We start from the raw sequence: 20747 nt of genomic DNA, 5'->3' as shown, positions 1-20747 counted from the left end.
CATTGACCTTTCAGTGCACTTAGCCCTTACCATATGACATAAATGTATATCCATGGTCAGCTTTGATCCATGGTCAGCCCCAAAGGCTCCTGGGCACCACGGATGCACCACAGTCCCCAGACAGCCCGCCCAGTACAGGTACAAACCCCCCCAAAAAATTACATTTCCAATGTCAAACAGGAATAAAATGCTTCCTGAATCAGCAGCTTCGCCCTTTCTCAACCAATGAGAATGTAAGGGAGCAGTTTTCCTAACAATTTCACAGGTCAAACTTACAATCTGCTCTCATTGGTTCAGAACTTTTGGCATACAGTTTTGTGGGAGAGCTCTTAAATTTGAGGGTGCACATGTATTTTTGCATGAGAGCAAAGGAAATCTGCAAGCTAGCTGAAGGAATCATGCTAGTGATGTGTGATTAATTCACTGCTTGCTTTTTAGCATCTTCTACAGAAATATTAATACATGAAAAGTGATTCTAAATATTGCCATTTTATTTTTGTGGTTGAGAAATCATGTTTCATACATTTAAAAACATTTTTGATGAATGTTTCACTGAAAAACATGAAGTTTCACATTGCCAGTAACATACAGAATTTACGATGTTTATTGCTGTTGAAAGGATAACAGCTAAAACTGCACATATTGTGACATGAGGACAAACAGTAAAGGCAATTAGGTTTGCTTCCCTTCGAGGCTAGGGCTGTGGCACTGCAGCCAAGCACTGTTTATAACGTGATTAACAACCAAGCCCCTAGTTATTTTTTAAATTATTTTATTAAGGATGGGGGATATACATGACCATAAGACAAAAGCCAGTATTGCCATCCTTGGCCTCCCATTATACGGGACTGCTGTGGCCCGATGCACTCTCCAGTGTTCTGGAGCCTCTGAATGGAACAAGTTACCCTTAGGCATTAAATACACCCCCAATTCAGAGAGCTTTACCCAAAAAGTACGCCCAGTTGCTAGCAAAAGTGCAAGTGTAATTGGTTGGAAGCAAAAATGATTGTAATTATTTTATAAGATTGTTTTGTAGTTGTTTTTAGACTGTAAGTTTGATTGTGTTTACATTGTTGCGTAACCTGCTGGTTTGTTGTGTAGTCATCTGATTTTTGACTGTATTTATACCGTTGTGTAGTCATCTTGCCTCCAATGCTATTGCTTACCACCAAACACCAAAATGGAATTAAGTTTTTGACTTTATTGTGCAATTATCACTTTATTGTGATAATTCAGGCCTCCGTCTTTTATCAGTTTGTCAAACTAGCTAACTAACAAACTAACTAACTAAAGATGTATAAAATCTTGTGTGCAAAAATTATTTAAGGAAAATTGGAAAATGATTTCCCGGGTCCAAGTTCTTGAATCACAGACATGTCCCACTTTGCCTCTCTAGCAGGCCAGGGGAGGCCAGATTGTCCCTGATCATGTGCAAATACGCCTTTTAAACGGTTGTAAATAGAAAATATATAAAATATATTTTCACACATTTAAACTGTGCAGAGCAGCCTGTAGTCACTGTTAATTTGGCGACATACAGAGATAAACTTGGGCAAAGCCATACCATTACATGTAACGTAGTGTTGCATTATAGTCAGTTGTTACTTGGATATTGTCCATATGTTGGAGTCTCTGGTCTCTGCCAGTGATTAGAGTCAGCTGCAGCTGAGGCTGGTGTAGTTTGTTCCTTTGAACTGATCGGAAACGGTTGACGTTGGCTTCTCTCCTGTTCATCAGAACTTCAAGCAGCATAAGCATAACAACGTACTGTGGGCTAGTTTGCCGTTAGCCAACAGTGAAAACAGCCGAATCATTGTGTGACTTTGACAACTGACCGCAAGATTACTGACAGCTGACTACAACTGACAATGTCATGAAAATAAGCAGCACACACTGTTCCTGTGGTTTCAGCTCCGGTGGGAGGGGAGCTTGCTGGCAGCCCAGGGTTGGACCACGCCCTTCCCAAACAGGGTGTAGAAAGCGGCACCAAACACATTGATAGCAGCGGAGATATAGAACACTGTCTGCCATTCCTCTATGGTATTCTGCAATGACACAAAACATGAGCTCAGCGCACACCAGAAATAAAGACACAAGATAAATAAATAAAGATAAAATTTACGATAAACTTAATTGTGACATCAGCAGTGACGTCCAACTTCCACGAACTGATCACGCTTGGCAAGAATTTGTAGTGTGATAACAGGTCAGAGGTGGACCAATCAAAGATTTTTCTTGATTGTGTTCACAATAAGGAAATATTCTAACAATACTCCTATGCAACTATTAAAAGCCAAAATTGTTTACAGTATGTCTGATGTTACCATTCATGCTGTGTATGAGCATGCAGCCAAAATAACAATAATAAAATGGCACACAAACACAAAATACAACAACGTACCCACTACCCAGGCATCTTTGTGAGTACAATAAAGGAAAAATGTGTGTTTATAAAATAATACAAATTTATGATAAACATGACTTTATCAAGGTGTTCCTTTGAGTGCAAGTCAAGTCAAAACATAAATAGCAATACTGTGCGTAACACATCTGTGTAATATTAAGATATTAATCGCAAGTATCTTTTCATTTTATTGAGTCATTTACTGGTAATGCTGTATGTAGACAAAAACATTTAAAAATGAAAGCTTATGTATGATGTGTAAAACTCACATATAACCATCAAACCTTTAGTGAATAGAGTATTTGAACAGTGCTTACATGTGGTGTCATAGCTCTGGCAATGACTGGTCCCACCATGCCTGGTATCGTAGCAAATGTGTTAGTGATCCCCAGCAAGATTCCTGCATACCTGAAGAAAGAAAAAGAAAAAAGAAAGATGATCAGGTTTTGTGAAACTTTATGGTTGAATAACACTTTCTGACGGGAATCATGAAACATGTAGCAACCTAAAAATATGAACAAAATGTTTTAATCTTTATTTGCCATTCTGGATAATACAATGTAATGAGTTCAATCACTGTGACAATCAAGGCAATATCCTGTTTGACTTTAATCTTTCCAAGAGATTCACTGTGATATGGCACCGGATTAATCCAACCATTTTTTTGGTTTGAGTACATTTTAAATGCCCTTAAAGAGACTAATAGCATTTGTTTGATTCCTAGCCTCTGTCTCTGGTCCACAGTATTCTGATAACCACAATGATGCACTGGCGTTTCTTCTTGTTCCAGAGGGATGGACTGCATCATTTTCATAAAATGCCCACCATCTCAGTCCTAACCCAGGGGACCCTACTAAGCATCAGTCATTTGGCAAGAGAGGCACCAGAGTAGTGAAGTAGAGACATACTTATCTAACAAGCCTGTTGTGGCTACAATAATGCCATTGAGTTAATATGGCTATTTCCATTTTATCAAGGATGTGCGCAAACATCCTGAGTTAATTCCATTCAATGCACACAACTGCTGACCACCCACTTGTGATCTGAGCACATGCAGTGTCCAAGTTGGAAGTCTGGACCTCCCACAGAACAAGATTTGTGTAAAACCAAAGAGATAATGTCGGTTTGTGCGTGAAGCCTTACGAGGGTGCGATGTCCAGATGGTTTATGTTGAAGCCGGAGGCGGAGAAGCCCCCCAGGCCAGAGGAGATGGTGAGGAAGCCCACAGCCGCGGTGTAGTCACAGCCAGTGTGTGCGGCTGCCACCAGGAACACGGCTGGCCCCACCATCCCTGATGGCTCGAACAGAGATATACACAAATAAGATGGCTCCTCCTCAACACCACCGACAGCAACGTAGAGCAGCGGTTAGGCAAGTGGACTTTAGTCCAGAAGATGTCCCTGATGGAACAGGAAAAGTATCCTAGAAATTCAGGACATGGTGGCACACAGAGTCTGGTGTTGCACAGATAGAAGTCCCCACTCGTTTGCGTTACCTATGATGGTAAAAGCCTTGCGCACAGCCACAGTGGAGAAGAGGCAGGCTTCTCTCAGGTAGTCAGCCAGCTGTCCGCCTAGCAACGCCAGGACCCAGGATCCCAGGTACGGCAAGGCCGAGAGCAACCCGTTCTGAGGTTGCGGGGAGACACAAGGGGTCAGGTCTAAATTACTGCATGCTTCAAGAAGATTATAGATCTCACAACATTCCGCTTCCAATTATGACCTCACCAATTATGACCTCACTACATAACACACAGCACAGGGTGATTGTCATAGGCCATGTGAGGTGACGTTATTCATTCAGGGCCTTTGGGGTCTGAAGTACCAATCATTGGGCGACACAACTATTGCTTGAATTTGGTGACAAATTCAAACCCGTCAGTAAAATTCTACCCCAACCTATCTAGTTAAATTTCGGTTTAAAGAATCACATTTTAACATAATTAATCAAATATATTAAAATGTATTAAAATGGGGTCAAGGCAGACTTTCCATTTAAGGCTGGCAAACCAGAAGAAAGTACTATATTCCATCCATCCATTTTCTTTAACCACTTATTCCCGGTCAGAGTTGTTGGAGCCTATCCCAGCATGACAGTGGTCAAAAGGCACGAACACACCCTAGGCAGGTTGCCAATCCACTGCATGGCACACACACCATTCACTCACACACTCATAACTATGGAGAATTTAGAGTCTCCAATTAGCCTACCTGCATATCTTTCGACTGTGGGGAAGAAACCAGACTACCTGGTGCAGCATGCAAACTCCACACAGAAAAGCCCTCAGGCAGAATTCAAACTCAGTACCTTCTTGTGAGGCGACAGTGCTACCCCACTGCACCACCATGCTGCTAAAGTACTATATTTACATAGTAATAACTGCAGTTTGCATGTGCCATGTATGTAATTTGTGTATTTGAGGACACATCACAGACTTCCTTAATCCTATGCCAGGCCTGCATCCGAGTCCAAGTCTTCTAATAAAGACAGAACTTCAAAACATTATCAAGAATTTAAACATATGTGTGTGATATATTATTGCTCATCAAATATTATTTGAATATATGTGTGTGTGTGTGTGACTGAGAGAGACAAAAAAACTAACCGGTAAAACCGGTTAGTGCAGGAGCGCTGGACGAAGTTCCAACACTGAGCATAGCTTTATCAGTGCCTCAGTGTTTACACTGCAAGCCGCTCTGGAGAAGACCGACCGCCAGAAGGATGTAGTGCTACATACAGACACACAATGAGAGCTCCAGTGTGTGCGGACACACACACCCCTGCCTGAAGCAGGAGTTGGGCCCTCGGGGGTGTGTGTGACAGTTATCCACGGAGGGAGAGGCCACCTGCTGAATGCTGAAGCCCAGTACGGTGTTCATGTAGGTGGGGAGCAGAGTCAGCAGGGTGTAGAAGGTCCAGTTGTAGGAGAAATGAGCCACTATAATGGCCCACAGAGGCAGGGAACTGAAGATGGATGACCAGGGAATAGCATCCATGGACGGGGAAACCTGAGGAGGAAAACAATGATTTGATGTCAAAGCGATTTTCTTTTTTACACATCCAACATTTACAACATTAAAGAAATACGGAAATTACATTATTTTAATACAATTTCAAGGTATAAGAAAAGTATATGAAAACAGTGCACGTAACAACATGAGTGTGCTGCTTTGTTTCTTAACACACAGCTCAGTCGTACATTTTCGAATAAATCATCCAGATCGGCTGGAACAGAGTAAGCTTTGAGTTCGGTAAGCTTAACTCCAAAGTCAGCTTTGGGTAACCTTTACTCCAGAGTAAGCCTTCAGTGTGAAAAAAAGAACACCTCATGCCTAGGCCCTATCCGTAATTATTAGTATGATACCTGTAAGGGCCATAAATAAGCAAAGAAAGGGCATTTTTCTGTTTTAGATTAATATCTTATTTTATGTGTGATTTCATAACCGTAATCTGTGAATCTATTACTAGATAAATACACTAACCCTAATTTAATCACGATAGAAATACTTTGAAGTACACTGGAATATCTTATTTGTATATACATTTCCCTATCTGATGCTCTGTTAATATTTGACTACTGTGAGGTCACTGTCACTGTCAGTTTTGTTGAAGGATCAACAGTTGTTTGACCATTTGTTCACATACATCTGCAACTTCTACTTTTACTTTTTTAAAGTCACGTTTCATTGCGCCAAGCTTACTTGTTTACATGGACAATACAAGTGGCTGCTATGCAAACATGAGGCAGTGCCACTGGACTACCTATCTTCCTGTTCATCCTGTGCTTACTGTCCTAATATTGAACCAGTAGTTGCTATGGCTACCATCGTATAGTTTTCAGCTGAATAAAAAATATATATTTTTGGTAATTACGAATATATTTAAATCAACAGAAGTTCTGGAATAAATGTTCTTACAGCATTACAGTGGACATATGCTAATTAACCCTCTAAAAATGTATCTTATTTTAAAAAATACCCCCTCAGAGTCCACGCCCACCTCCAGTCAAAATGACCCCCCTTCCCCAATGTGGAATAAAGCCTTGCTTTATGCTGATACGCTATATAATCTAATCTAATTGGCTAGTACATTCTCATCCCTCAAATGTCACATTGTCCTTGTTTGTGAGTTATTTTTAAGCTCCTCTCAGCCTTGCATTAGAGTTTAGCATTTGCTTTTCTGTGTAGAGGATAGATTTTTTTTCCAAGCCTCGGGGGCTCTTGTGTCAGTGCAAGGCCACTGCGTACAGCGCTCTGTAATGTGATATGATAGGGGAGATCGGCAGCTCTGTTCGTTACCTCTTCCTTCAGCGACCTTGCGATGTAGAGCCTCTCCATCTCTGATATTCTCTTGTGCGTGTCTGGGGTGTCGCTCACCAGGGCTGTCCACAGGATGAACCACAGCACTCCAACCACTCCTGAAGGCACCAGGACGTGTCAATATTTGTTTCCAATACTTTAAAACAAACGTGCCGAGCCAGGTGGGTATGTCTTGGTATGAGTACGACTTAGGCAGCTAACCTTCAGAATCATTTGACGGTTTTTCCAGAGATACTTCAAAATACTTCTGGCAGTAGGCCAGTAAACTTCTTAATCGTAGCTGGTGGAACACCACCACTCACAGGGTTGTAATTTGGCCGGAGGTCAAAAATCACCTTTTTGAAAGTCACATGCAGAACATACCGAACACGTAGAAGACGTAGGTCCAGTCCAAGTAATAGCAGAGATAACCAGACAAGGGAAGGGCTACGACGGTGCCTAGCTGAGCACCTGTGGGGAAAATAAGCAACGATAAAAACTAAAATGGACAAATGAAAATGAATAATTAGCTGTTTTATAGTAGCTACAGCGAGACAGGTGTAAAGATTATTTACAGAGAATAATCCAAGGACTCCACTTCACCACCTACTGTACACAGATCTGAAGCTGTACCTGTGTATTGTAGCTGTACCAGTGGGCTGGACCTGTACCAGTGTGCTGTACCTGTGTGCTGTAGCTGTACCTGTGTGTAGTAGCTGTACCAGTGGGCTGTACCTGTGAGCTGTAGCTGTAGCTGTGTGCTGTACCTGTGTTCTGTAGCCGTACCTGTGGGCTGTACCTGTACCTGTGATCTGTAGCTGTGTGCTGTGCCTGTGAGCTGTAGCTGTAGCTATGTGCTGTACCTGTGTACTGTAGCTGTACCAGTGTGCTGTAGCTGTACTTGTGGGCTGTAGCTGTACCTGTGTACTGTACCAGTGTGCTGTACCTGTACCTGTGGGCTGTACCTGTGTGTGGTAGCTGTACGTGTGTGCTGTAGCTGTACCAGTGTGCTGTAGCTGTACCTGGGCGCTGTAGCTGTACCTGTATAGGAGATGGTGAGCAGCCGGCTCCTCTCCAGGGGCGGGGCCCAGGACGCCCACATGCTGTGCATGGCAGGAAACGTCACCCCCTAAGGGACAGGACAAAATCAGCCTGGGATCACTTTCTGCACAAACCAAGGGACAGCATGCAAAGGACACACACACACACACACACACACAGGCACACACACACAAACACACACACATGGGTAGGGTTGCTCTGGGTCGTGGGTAAGAGCTCTCCTCGCACCGTGAGCCGGTGTGCGTGTGAAAGCAGACTCTCCAGCTCTGGAGGTGCGTGTGAAAGCCGGCTCCCCGTACCTCTCCCACGCCCTCCAGCACTCTCACGGCGATCAGGTAGCCGGCGCCCAGCTCCGCCGCCAGCGGGGTCACCAGGGTGAAGATGGCGGTGCACAGGATGCCCAGTCCCAGCAGCCACTTGGCGCCGTGCTTGCGCGCCAGATACCCGCCCGGGATCTGCATCAGGATGTACCCGTAGAAGAAGGAGCCCAGGATCCACCCCTGCATCTCAGAGTCCCAGTCGTACAGGCTGCCCTGGGGACCGCAAGATGGTAAGGACAGTAAGGACAGGCAAGGCCAGGCAAGGCCAGGCTAGGCCAGGCAAGGCAAGTTTACTTACATAGCACAGTTCATATCCAGTGACAATTCAATGTGCTTTCCAAAGATCATAAAAACCGATAACATTTTATTAAAAAAGGGGAAAAAATAAGATTAATGAGAATAAAAACACGATAAAACAGAAATAAAAAGAAATATCTAAAAACTTATATAATAAATAGGTAGGTAGAAAGCAACAGAGAACATAAACAATTTAAGTCTGCTTTTAAAAGTGGTCATAGTTGAGGAATGTCTCAGATCCTCAGGCAGTTTCTTCCACCACTTTGGTGCATAATAACTAAAATCAGATTCACCAAATTTTGTTTTTATTTTAGGAGCCGTTACTGAGCACCACAGGGTCTCCCTTGGGCTACAAGACTCAGCATTCAAGATTACAGCCTTACTGTCCTTCACAGAAGGACACGTGTCTCCACAGATCAGGATAAACTGCACAGAGCCCAGTATATCCACACACCAGCCACCCACAGCTGCGGCTAACAGCTGTTGAGACACGCCTCTCCTCTGATTAGCACGAGGAATATCCTGCACTGATGTGTGGACCGCAGGGTGCAAAATAGTATGGTAATGTAGTCACAGGCTTGCATGGGACGAGTGCACATGTTTCAGGGACAGCACCTGCGCTCTCAATGTGTGCATGCAGGCAAAAGAGCATGAGACATAACTCGTGCTGAAGGCGTTGAAGAATAAGCTGGAAAAGGCAACTAGGAGAGTTCTCGTTTGAATTCTCATTAGAAAAAACAGTAACATTTGAGTTCCCTTGGGTTCATCTTGGCTACGTTTGACGCAAGACTTCAATCCGGGCTGTGATGTCTACGTATAAACATATTTACGTATCGTGGATTTTCCCTCTTCGCGGTGCAGGAGCGGGGGATACGACGGGGGCGTGTAAAGAGCTCGGCCGGGGAACGCGCTGACCTTGTGTTCGCGCTCCGTCAGCTCTGGGCCCGGTCTGGGGCAGTGGGAGGAGCCGGCGTTGGCGCTCTCCTTGGCGCTCACCATGTCCACCATGGCCACGCTGAGGTTGACCCTCAGGGTGTACGCCACGAAGAAGCCGTAGCTCGCCAGCAGGGCGAGACCATATCGAGACGAGCAGCAGACTGGCGCTGGGGGAAAATAAGTCATAATCTGATATGGGTGCACAGGTGACAGAAGACTGAAGGGTTCTATATGCATGCAATCTACGATTATTATTATTATTATTATTATTATTATTATTATTATTAATAATAATAATAATGAATGATAACATAACACACAGGCAGCAACATGCAGAGGCTCAAGAAAGAAAACTAAGAACAGAACCACATTTACTAACCACTCTGCAAAAACAAAAAGCATTCCTGACATTTAATTACCCACTAATTACCAGACCAAAAATACATACAACAGGTCTTCGACTAATAAATTCGTTTGGACAGTAATTGGAAGCTAGAATGTGTGATCTGTGCCTTCGCTCCTTTGAACCCTGCGGTTTACATTGATGCAGCACTGGTTATGGGTTATTATTTCACACAGTGACAAGCATACACGCTTAACTGCATTCCTCTCTACAACTGCAGTTGTTCTCACACGTGTCACTGAACAACAGTTTCAATCGTATCCAGTATTTATCGTATTTATTTATTTTTTATTTGATTATTATTTTTAATTGGCGATTTATTTTTGAATGTACAAAATAAATCATGTACATTCTGAACAGTATTTTGCAATGAATCTTTACACAAATTATTATTTATGTTAAGGTTTCTGCATTTTATCCATTCGTGCTCCGTTCACGGATTGGTCTTATGATACATTTGCATTACATGCATATCCTTACGTACACTCCACATGGTTGCAATCATTCCACACTCTCGCTCAGTATTAGAACATTCTGTTTGACAGACTAGCAAAGGCATGTTCATCCACCTAGCGTTTTAAGGAATGTACTGTGTCTCAGCTACTTTTTGCAGAGCGTGAGAGAACTTTCACCAGCTTTTTCGAGGCGTAAAAAGTGACTGACGAAATAGAATGTCAAATGATTCCCGGGCCGGAAATTCAAGAGCTTAAAACTATGACAACAACGCAGTGTTACACGGTATTTATAGTTATTAGCAATGGGCTGTCCCAAGATCGAGTGTAGTCAACGACTTCGAAACACCTACTCAGGGCATGGCAAAGCAGAAATGAAACAAGGTTTCACCTCCGTAGCACAGCGATTAAAGAACATGACACCGCAGATTAGATAGGTAGACCCTGGTACGAAATTGTGCAGTTTCCAGACAAATGATAAACTATAAAAACATGCTTACCTTTTTCAACTTTATCGCCATTAACACGTTGCAACAAAGGCTTTGTAATGTCGTCAGTCTCCTTGCCCGACGGAGAATAATCCATTTCGAGGAAGAAGGCTCTGTGCGAAATCGATTTAGCACAGATCCGATTTAATCATTTCGCCCCTGGTTTAGAGCAGAAACGACACTGCACTTGCATGCACTTCGCACTGAAACTGACCACTTCACTTATTTGTTGACGAGTACTCATCCGGAAAGATAAATCCACACGCGCCGGCGCAGTCAAGCATGTCTCTGTTGGCGCGTAGTATAGTTGCTGCCCTGCACACACTGACTATGGTAGACGACGATAATAATAATAATAATAATAATAATTGAGCTACATTGTAGTATGAAAAGTGCTGTAAAAATACACATGCCACGAACAAATTTCTGACAAAAATGTGAATAAACCAGGGGTTTACACTCTTATGTTATAAAACAAATTTACAGAAAGACAAGGGAAAGACAGTCAAGCCATTACATTCACACACAATGGCTGGGGTTAGGACCAGGTGCTGAGCATTCAGACCAATCATTGGGTATGATAAACGCTTAGACACCGAGAGAATCATTTTCTGGCATGCCCAGAAAAATGAAAAGCAGGGCAATTTTTTAATTTTTTAAGGAATTTTTCTGGGCATCCTTTGGCGATTTATTGTGTGTATATGAAATCTGTTATTGAAAAATGGCATTTGGGTAATACGCAACGAGTAGCCATCCTGAAAAGCTGAAAATTATTTACATATTTTACAACACAGACTACAGTAAAATGAAGCTAAATATTCAATTTCTGTAGAAACCTACAACTTTCACTAAACATATCTCAACCTGGAAACTCACAATGTAACAATCCACCAGATGGCACTGTAGCCTCTGCACTGCAGTAAACCAACTTGCATGTACCCTACCTACCAAGGTGCTGGAGTTCAGTAAGTGATACTAAGAACCAGTAAGACTTGAATCTAGATCGCACCTTAAGGGGAGTTACACCACGTAATAGGAAAAATTTTTTTTTTACTTATATCAAAATGAAATTTTTACCAGTTGAATAAAGACACAAATACAAGATTTTTTTGTATTATGACTTTTCATTTTTTTAAATATGCAAATGAGCTCACTAAATATGCGCTAATTTGCATATAAGCGTATTCAATATTTAAGCTCAACAGATAAAATCTGAACTGATTTTTTTAACGTGATCAATAACTCAATAGTTAGGGCTTTTCAGAGGCTTTTGTCAAAATATTGTTTTTTTAATGAATTATTCCAAAAACAATATGTACATGCTGAAAAAAAACGTTTTTGACCTATTTTTACAGATAAAATGCCACATAAAATGAAAATGACAAGACATATCAAAAAAAGCCTCTGACACGCCCCAGCTACAACATTTAAAAGCAGTATGTAAAATTATGTAGCTGTATCTATTGTTAAAGTTGAGATAAATTGAATACCCTATGGGCAATATAGAGAGAACGGCTGTTAAAGGGACCTTTAAACGCTAGTAGCCAATTAATTCGAAGAGTTCTGCTTGTCTTTCGTCCATCCTCACAGTGACAGCAAAGGAAATAGCCATATGTGGTCATTCTAGCAGTACGCTCCAGGAAACAAGCTTTTTAACGATATATGATTCAACCAGGTCAGTTTTAAAATCGCAGAGGCATTTAATCATAAAATATGCTATAATAAGCTCATTTTATTATTTGTGTACTTGACGATGTTGTTATATTATCATTTAAATTAACTATTCATAACGATTATTTACCTTTAGTATGTTCAACTATGGAAGTTATAGAAGCAAAATATTTAAAAAAATATCAAAATTGGCATATGGAACCAAAATCATTGTTTTTGACGGTGGTGCCTCCCCTTAAGATATTCTGGACCAAAGTCATTGGAATTTAATTTTTCAACAATTGATTAAAGTATGCTTTCTGTACCAGCAGTAAACAAAACTTTTTTTAATTGTGTATATCATATAATCTGAGGAAAATCTCCATTTTGAAAACTAGGAGATTTTCCCGCCTAACTGAGACTCAAAGCAACAGCGCCAGGCAGACAAAGTGGGAAATACTCCATTTATGTTCACACGCGGTCTATTTGAAGATTTGCACAGAGAGAAGATGCCATATTCTCACAGCTCATGTGAAAACGCCAACGTGAGCCCTCATAATGAAATGTGTGCCGAATGCTTTTACAAGCTGCGCTGCTGTGAGTGACAGCCAGTGTCAGTGCTTCAGTAGCGGAGTGGAATCTTACAGAGCTGGCCTGTTAACACAGGAAGTGTGTACATTCTACTACTCAATTCTTCCTAGTTAAAAAAAAGAATAAAAATAAAACTACTATTAAATGTATTCCACCCTGAGTGGTCACTTTACTTAAAATCATTTGTGATAAATAATTTTAAAAAAGCATTAAACATAGGTTTGTATGTAGCCTATAGGTAAACCTAAGTATGAGTATATACTATAATAAGTAAATGATTATTTTACCTATAAATAAGAATGGCGTGACAGATGGGGTCGCTTTGAATGGCATTGTAAATATGCAGACAAATACACTGTGAATGGGAGTCGGGTAAAACCCCCACCCCCACTCTTTGATGACGCCATGAGTCAGAACTTGAATTTCTATATTTACAGTCCACACCACGTACGGCGAGGTCACTGTGCGGGTGGTGTACGTGTGTTATCTCCTATACCTGTCCGGTATGTCTTGTGTGCTCCTTCATCCACTGTAATACGTAAATTCTCCGCAGCCGACGGTGTGAAATAACACTGGACGTCACAGCGCTACGGCGAATGAGGAAGGAAAGACTCGGGATACGAACGAACCGCTGCACCGCTGCGGACAGTCTAGGTGAATTCCAACCCGACCGGTCTGAGGGCGGAGTCTGAGGTGGCTTTAATTTCCTGTTTCCAGAGAACAATGTCGAATGAATGAGGAAGAGGTTCTTTTAGAAACCTCAATTTGCACCGGGAGTGTCTCTTACATATGTGCGCAATTAATCACGCAACTTCAAGTTAGGTTTCGGGATGGACAATCCAAAACAAAATGTAAATTTCTTAGCCAGGTATTCCAGTACAGACACCGGCAACATTTCCCCTACATATTTTAGACCCAAATAAACTAAAATCTCATACAAACACCCTGCATTGTTTTCCAGAACAATTAACGAACTGACTACCGGCAAGATACTTTTCGGAACTTAAAAACTTTTTTTTTTTTTTTTTTTTACAACACATTTGTGTTCAAAACATACAGATAACAGTACACAAAGTACAGAGATACCATATTGGAATCGGTAATCAGTTTATTCATTTATACTGCCATCGGCCAAGGACAGTCAAAGAAGGAAACGGAACACAAACAGGTCTATACATGTTACTGCTATCCACTAGCCTACCTGTAAATGAAATATATACAGGATACAGGAACGACAAAAGAAATGGCTTTCATGGTGTCTAAAAACAAATACTTTACACGCCTTTCCCAAATGGACTCAACATAAAAGCACAAAATATCGACACATTAAATGGCATATTATAAAGTTATCTGTGAAAATTCCGGCACAGACCATAAATACATATTTTACAGATTGTTTATTAACATTTTATATTAAAGGAGCTACACAAATGCATAAATACAATTTCGACATTCCAGTCAAACCTACATTTTCAAAAAAAACTAAACTCATAGTGTTTTTGACAGTGTTTACCAGTGTACTGGCCATGAACGTCCTGTGTAGATCACTCACGGAACTTATTTTCCTTAAACTTTTGGTTAAATTGGGAATAAAATTATAACCCCCCTCCCCAGAAAAGAAAAGAATATAAAGCCATTGAGTATGGTTTGGTTTATGTGAGTTTTTATGCATTTTAGTTATTTCTAAAAGCTCAGTTCAGTTTGCGATGTCTTGGCACCAACTTATGCAAAACATTAACAATCACACATAACATCAGGCTATTTGTGTCCTATTTTAGGCACTATCATGGTATATTCAATGGTGAGATATATCTTTAAGAATCTTCCAGCAACTTCTTAACCTTTCAGGGTTAAAAAACAGGGTGTGAAAAAAAGAACGCCTTCTAATCTAAATTTAGAAGAGATTTATATTTTAAGGTAATAATTTAATTGTCCTTCTACTATAATTATTGTAATTAATGATAGTATTTCTCTTACACCTTTGGTTGATAACTGTAATAATATCACTGTACTCAGGAGTGTAACCAGGACTTTAAAAACACAGAGGTCGAGAAACTCAGCTGGGGAGGCGTCAGGTGGTGGGGTGGTGAGGTGGGGTGAGGGTGGGGGGTTAAGATGGAGTATGCTCTTTTTCCCTTTAATTTCGTCATTTAATCGAGGATGCATTTCTGAGTGTAAAAGCCGTACATGGGCGTCCAGATTAGGCTTAAATTTGAGAAAATTATTAAACACCGTTCATTCCCCTCATGAATGAATTGTAACTGATGATCTCACTAAAGAAAGAAATGAAACACAGGCTTTAGAAATGGACAAGAAAAAAAAAAACCAAGGACACGGCCTCGGTGTGCTCAACGCTGGTTACGGCCGATTGCACTTCCTGCTAGAGTTCTGCTCCAATGGAACAAAATCCCCTAAGCGTTCTCAAACCCCTGGCAGACCTTTCCATTTCAAACCAGAAAGGGTCCTTCCACACGTAAGTACCCAGTGCTCTCCTTTGGGATGAGACCAGACAGATAATGCACTGTTTAATAACAGCAATGTCATTCATCATCTCAATAATAATGCTGATATTTAGTATCCTGCCTCATTTTGTCAGTACCTTGTTTCTGTGGCTTCCCTGGCTTTGGTGAACATTACACACACTTCAGACTGCTCTTATTTTGACATTTTTTATGTGCAAATATTACACATTTAGAGTAGGGATTCCCAAATTGTTAATATTAGCATTTTAGACATCAAACTAATTGGAGAGAATCTGGCAATCACTGGCAGCAATGCTAGCTTCCTCGAATTTAAAAAATACATTGAAAATATGTATTGTATTAATTCATATAAAAAATGAATCATCTGTATAATACAGTTTACCAGCAACTGGACAGAAAATGTGTCAAAAGCAAATTTGCAAAATAAAAATATATAATTACTGTACACTTATATACATTCTATTTTTTGTTACCTTCAGTTGGGAGAAACATATCACTGTAAGTCTTTATACAGGGATGAAAAATACCAGCAAGGTACAGCACTCAGATGGCTGGACGATCTTACAGAAGGAGACTATACAAATCCCAGAATGCTGCTTGATCCTGCCAGTTTAAGAGCAGTTACTGTTGATGCCTCCATTAGGTCAACAGTATAAAATGCAGTATGTTGTCTGGGAGGAGGAGAGGTAGCATGCAGAACCCACACTCCCAACAGTCTTAAAATGCAGGTACTTTAACTTAAAGGCTACCCTAAGCTGTGGAAGAATTCATTAAAGGACCCCCGCGTAGCTACCCTCAGCATGCCTGAACACATTAAAGGACCCCTGCTTAGGATTCCCAAGGAAGCCTGCTTTGTACAGCTGATCTAGTTCTTGTGGCTTAAATCTGCAACAGTCTGTTAGCTGTTAGCTTTGTGGTCGGGCTAAAGTGCTAGCCCATTTCCGCCATGTGAATGAGTCACCAGCACGCACGGTTTCCAAAGGCTTCAAATTAAAGCGGAAAAAAAACTGCGGACCGCAGAGTCAGAAACCCGCACCTTCCCCGCTTCCTCCTCCGGCGCGGCAGTCCTGCCGACTCGCCGATTTCCCCCAGGAAGCGGCCAGAAGTGCAGGGAGAAAAAGAACTACGAGTCCCAGCGGCAGCGCCTTTTATTAGCGTGGCCGACCCTCGGTGCGGTTCCAGCAGCGGGCGGAGATGCTTCGCCTAAACGAAAGGGCTCTGGTCTGTACCACAGTCTGAGCCCGCTCAGCTCGGGGGGCGGGTCTCGCTGGGTGGGAGGGGCTCAGACACCCTCCGGTACACGAAGTGGAAGCGCTGGGAGTGGGGCCTGCTGTGCAGCTCGGCCTTGATCTTCTGCGGGCGGGTGTCCGGGGCCAGCTGCTGGCTGGAGTCCCCGACCAGCAGGAAGAGGGCGTGGTCCTCGGGGTCGGGCACCTTGAACTTGCGGGCGCACAGCTGGCACACCTCCTCGGCGGTGAAGAGGGGCCCCACCGCCAGCGTCTTGGCCGTGCAGCCGCTGCCGGCCTCCTGCAGCGCCACCCGCAGGTAGTTCTGTACACAGACACAAGGAGAGACGCGCACGGGCGCTCAGCCACCAGTATTCACCCTCCGCGTCTCCCGGGGTCGCACCGTCCTCCATCCTGGGCCTGGGGGGGTCTGCGGCTGTTTTTTTGGTTTTCACCTTTAAAATCGAAATCCATTCGAGGCCAGAGAAGCCCGGTGAGGTCGGTCAACAGCGCAATCGGCTGCTCTGATTGGTCGAATAAGTTCTGAGTAGCAATGAAAGCATCACGCTACCCTCCAGGACCAGGGTTGAGGACTTCTGCTCTAGACCTGTAGCCTAGCCGGTAGTTGGCACAGTGGAAAATGGAACATCATGGCGCTAACAGTTAGCAAGAGCCGGTCTGTCAAGCCGTCTGGGTCAGTTTGTTAAATACTGAGGGGCAGGACAGTATGGAGTCAGTTTCTTAACAGTCAGTTTCTTAGCCACACAAGGCAAGTCTGTCCGAGTACAGCAAGTAGCCACAAAATGGATGTCCTCTCTAGTTATCGATTTAGCAACGCAACAGATGTTTGCCCATAGCTAGCCGCTACACAATGTCAGTTCGTCCAAGAACAGCTTTAGCAACACAACGCGCGTTTTGATCATCAAACATATACGACAAGAGTGGGTTTCTTTTGTCCGACTCCTTTCTCTGTGCCCTTCCCATCTCTCGCCCGGATAAAGGAAGCCTCCTTTCGCCGCCTGTGTTTTGGCGGTACCTGGAAGTCTTCGATGCAGGGCCGCACGTGCTCGGTGGTGCGTCGGCGGTGCCACTGGTGGAGCGTGTTGCGGGTCTCGGAGCTCAGCACGCGGGCTGCCTGCTCCTCCTGGAAGTTTCGGATCAGGGACATGGCTCCGTAGGCGCTGGTCAGGTAATAGCCACCTGGCAGAGAGGAGCAGGCTCACGTTAGACTTCATTCCTTTGTCTTTGCATCAAACTTTCCCATAGTTATTACTATAGATACTACAGAAAGTTTCATAACTTCATAACTTTCAAAACTATATACAAATATGTACTTAATGACATTTGTTTGTGCTGGTGACTCTGGTACTGAGCAACTTCACAGACTCCCAGGGGCCCCAAACCCCAGGTTGAGAACTACTAAGCCTACATCACAGCGCCCCCTGGAGGAACCACTGCAGAGCAATACACTGAAGGAAGCCCCTCCTCTCTTTGTCTCTCTCTCTCTCTCGCTCTCTCTCTTTCTCTCTATCCCTCTCACTTTTTCCCCTTCTACCGGAAAACCAGCCTGAATGATCTTGCCAAACACACAGTGAGCCAAACAACGCTCCCGTGAGAAAAAGACAGGCTGCTTCCCGATGCCTTGCAGTGGGACTAAGCACTGGTTCAGCCAGCAAAAACAGAGCCCAGCACACTCAGCAATGTGGAATGAAGTGACTCCAGTCTGAATGACAACACAAAGGTGATTTATTCGTCTCCCTGTGCTGGGCGGGGTTGGAGCAAGAGGTCGGAGGTTGGTCGTACCTTCTCCTTGCAGGAGGGAGGGGTCCAGCAGCTCCATCATGTACTGGATCTCAGCGTCTAGCTGAGGCATGTCGCACTGCGCCAGGACGTAGGTCAGCATGGGCAGGAAGTCGTCCGCGCCGTACATCCTCCCTGTCACACACACACAGGCCTGGTCACACGGGGCGTGTGTACGAGCATACGAATGCGAGCACGCGCGTGTGTGTCTGTACGCGTCCACGTTCATATCTGTGTGTACGCGTGTACACACACCTGTGTGTCTGCATGTGTGTGTGTGTGTACACGTGAATGTCTGTTCTTCACACGAAAGCACGCAATGTACACCTGTATGCAAATGTGCGAGCATGCTTGTGCCTTAAATTGCCTTTCTGCTTGTGTGGGAGGGCGTGCGCACACAAACACACCTGTTCACCCTGTTCCTCCACATATCGTATATAATCCACACGTACGCTGTGCTTTAATAAACCCTGGAATGCAAGGCGGCAGGCTGTGAGCACGCATGCTGGCGTACCTGAGTTCTTCTCCATGATGTTGTAGATGAGCTTGCAGACGCGCAGGAGCACGGACACCTTCTTGTCGGGGGAGTACATCTTGCACATGTTGTGGAGCTTGAGGCGAATCCGCTCGATGGCCTCGGGGTCCGGGGGGACGGCGCCGTCCACGCCCAGCTCCTGCGGCCGCTTGGCCTTGGCCAGCGCCAGGTTCTCCCGCAGCTGCTGCCACGCCCCGCTGCTCACCTGGAAGTTGCGCAGAGCCGCGTCGATCACGCCCTTGAGCGGCTTCAGCACGCACTTGTGCATGGCCTTCTCCAGCACCTGGTCTGTGGGGGGGGAGGGGAAGAGTTCAGCTGGGCGGCCCGGACACTGCGTCCTTCAGCTAAGGCTCAACAACTCAACTCGGAATGCTTTGTTAAAACTGCCCATTGGAAAAACCAACAAGCATATGCACGCACACACACAGACACACACACACACACACACTCCACAAAGTCATCACATGGACAGAAGTTTGAGACTGTGATGCATGCATATGTGTTGCATTCGTGTGCCAGAGACTCTACACTGCTGCATCGGGCCAGTTCTCCATCACAGGTGCATTTATCTCCCGCAGGGTAAAGGAGCGTATTTCACTATAACAAACAGGGAGCGTCTTTGGGAGAAGCTCAGGGTAAATGATGTAAGACACTATGACACACTGACAGCCCAAGTGCGTGGCACTGCCCTGGATCTCCTTACATTACACTCAGCAGACTCTCTTATCCTGAGAAAACTGCCGTACAAAAGAAAACAAGTGAGTTCATCCACCCGAGTTATATAAGCAAGGATGCCACACACCAGGCTAACAGTAACAACCCCCCCCACCTCCCCAAAGCCAGTGAGTTCAAACACCTACAAAACAAACCGGTTATTTTGGTGGTTTACAGTACAGTACCGTATCTAGGCGGTCCTTTGAAAAAAACAAGTTGAATAAGAGTGACTGGCAACTCCAGCAACTCAGCCGGTCGAGCTGGTTTTGATGCGCTTGCACTATACACGCAATTTCTGGAAAAGTCACACCCACACCTCACCACCGTGTTGAACTGTGGACCATTGTGTGCAGGTGCATGCAGTGAGTTCTTCCCAGAAGGCACAGATATTATCACACAGCGTCTGCCATTAGCCTCGCCTGCTGGCATCCACCAGCACTCTGGGTGCGATTGCTCAGGCCTGCCGTTCAGACAGATCACTGAGAAGCCTCACATAAATATGCAGTGCTGGCTCTGTGGACTGGACAGGCTGAATTCTGACTGTGTGTGTGTGTGTGCGTGTTTCTACATGGAACATTAATGAACTGGAATCCATAAATGGTTGACCACCCCCTCCACCCCCCCTCTCCCTGTAAAAACAAGCAAACATATTACAATATCCAAACCCTATGTTTGCCAGCAGGGTTTATGACCTCGTCCCTACAATGTAAAAGTGCACCCCGCATCATGTTACAGCAGCCCCCCCCAGCAGCAGGACACAGCTGGTACGCCAGTCAGGATTCTTGAACCCTGGAACGCGCCAATTATCGAGGGAGCTAAAGAAGTGGGTCACACGTGCTGCCCAGAGCTCCAGAGTTTCAGCAGAGCTCTTTCGCCGGTGGGGAAATATCACCCGCACACTCACGGAACATTCCGCTACAGGATAATGGCCAACTCCTGCCCACTGTGGTTTTACAAGTGGATAAATAAATGAAGGACAACCTGTTTATTATTACTTCCTGTGGCAAAATGAAGCAGGAGATTTAAAAAAGACAAAAATGAGCTCCAATCAGGGCATAACAGTCAGTGCTGTTAAAAAAAATAAACCC

At 43.9% G+C, this 20747-nt stretch overlaps 2 protein-coding genes across 7 annotated transcripts in view; both read right to left on the bottom strand.

Annotated features, from left to right (window-relative positions):
* Nucleotides 1-470: 470 nt before the first annotated feature.
* Nucleotides 471-10919, bottom strand: slc17a5 (solute carrier family 17 member 5). 2 transcript variants are annotated; one of them, XM_064317049.1, is made up of 12 exons: nt 10673-10919; nt 9297-9484; nt 8064-8297; nt 7744-7831; nt 7087-7173; nt 6703-6821; nt 5251-5412; nt 3900-4032; nt 3548-3695; nt 2722-2812; nt 1908-2045; nt 471-1875 (listed from the first exon to the last, which is right to left on the bottom strand). In XM_064317049.1, the coding sequence occupies exons 1-11, from the start codon at nt 10755-10757 to the stop codon at nt 1908-1910; spliced, it is 1473 nt and encodes a 490-aa protein (XP_064173119.1). In that variant the 5' UTR covers nt 10758-10919; the 3' UTR covers nt 471-1875. The 2 variants fall into 2 exon arrangements, with proteins under 2 accessions (XP_064173119.1, XP_064173118.1); XM_064317048.1 differs by having other exon boundaries at nt 471-2045; nt 10673-10918.
* A 3074-nt stretch (nt 10920-13993) lies between these two features.
* rin2a (Ras and Rab interactor 2a) overlaps nt 13994-20747 on the bottom strand; it is a 40063-nt gene continuing 33309 nt past the window's right edge. For all 5 annotated transcript variants that reach the window (XM_064316735.1, XM_064316736.1, XM_064316738.1 and 2 more), the window contains 4 exons: nt 18925-19233; nt 18414-18545; nt 17647-17810; nt 13994-16935 (listed from right to left, as the gene is read on the bottom strand). In XM_064316735.1, the coding sequence (XP_064172805.1) occupies nt 16630-16935; nt 17647-17810; nt 18414-18545; nt 18925-19233 (911 nt within the window). In that variant the 3' untranslated portion in view covers nt 13994-16629. The remainder of the gene's footprint in view (nt 16936-17646; nt 17811-18413; nt 18546-18924; nt 19234-20747) is intronic.

This window comes from Anguilla rostrata, chromosome 18 (genome assembly GCF_018555375.3).
Source record: "Anguilla rostrata isolate EN2019 chromosome 18, ASM1855537v3, whole genome shotgun sequence".
Lineage (NCBI taxonomy): Eukaryota > Metazoa > Chordata > Actinopteri > Anguilliformes > Anguillidae > Anguilla > Anguilla rostrata.
The sequence above is the reverse complement of the archived record's forward strand: the minus strand, read 5'-3'. Positions and strand labels throughout refer to the sequence as shown.

Excerpts from the sequence above, each read along its gene's own strand:
- slc17a5 (XM_064317049.1), bottom strand. The coding sequence starts at position 10,757 with ATGGATTATTCTCCGTCGGGCAAGGAGACTGACGACATTACAAAGCCT. Across the intron at positions 7,832-8,063 it reads TGCTGGAGGGCGTGGGAGAG|GGGGTGACGTTTCCTGCCAT; the intron begins GTACGGGGAGCC and ends CCTGTCCCTTAG. Across the intron at positions 6,822-7,086 it reads CTACGTCTTCTACGTGTTCG|GAGTGGTTGGAGTGCTGTGG; the intron begins GTATGTTCTGCA and ends TGGTGCCTTCAG.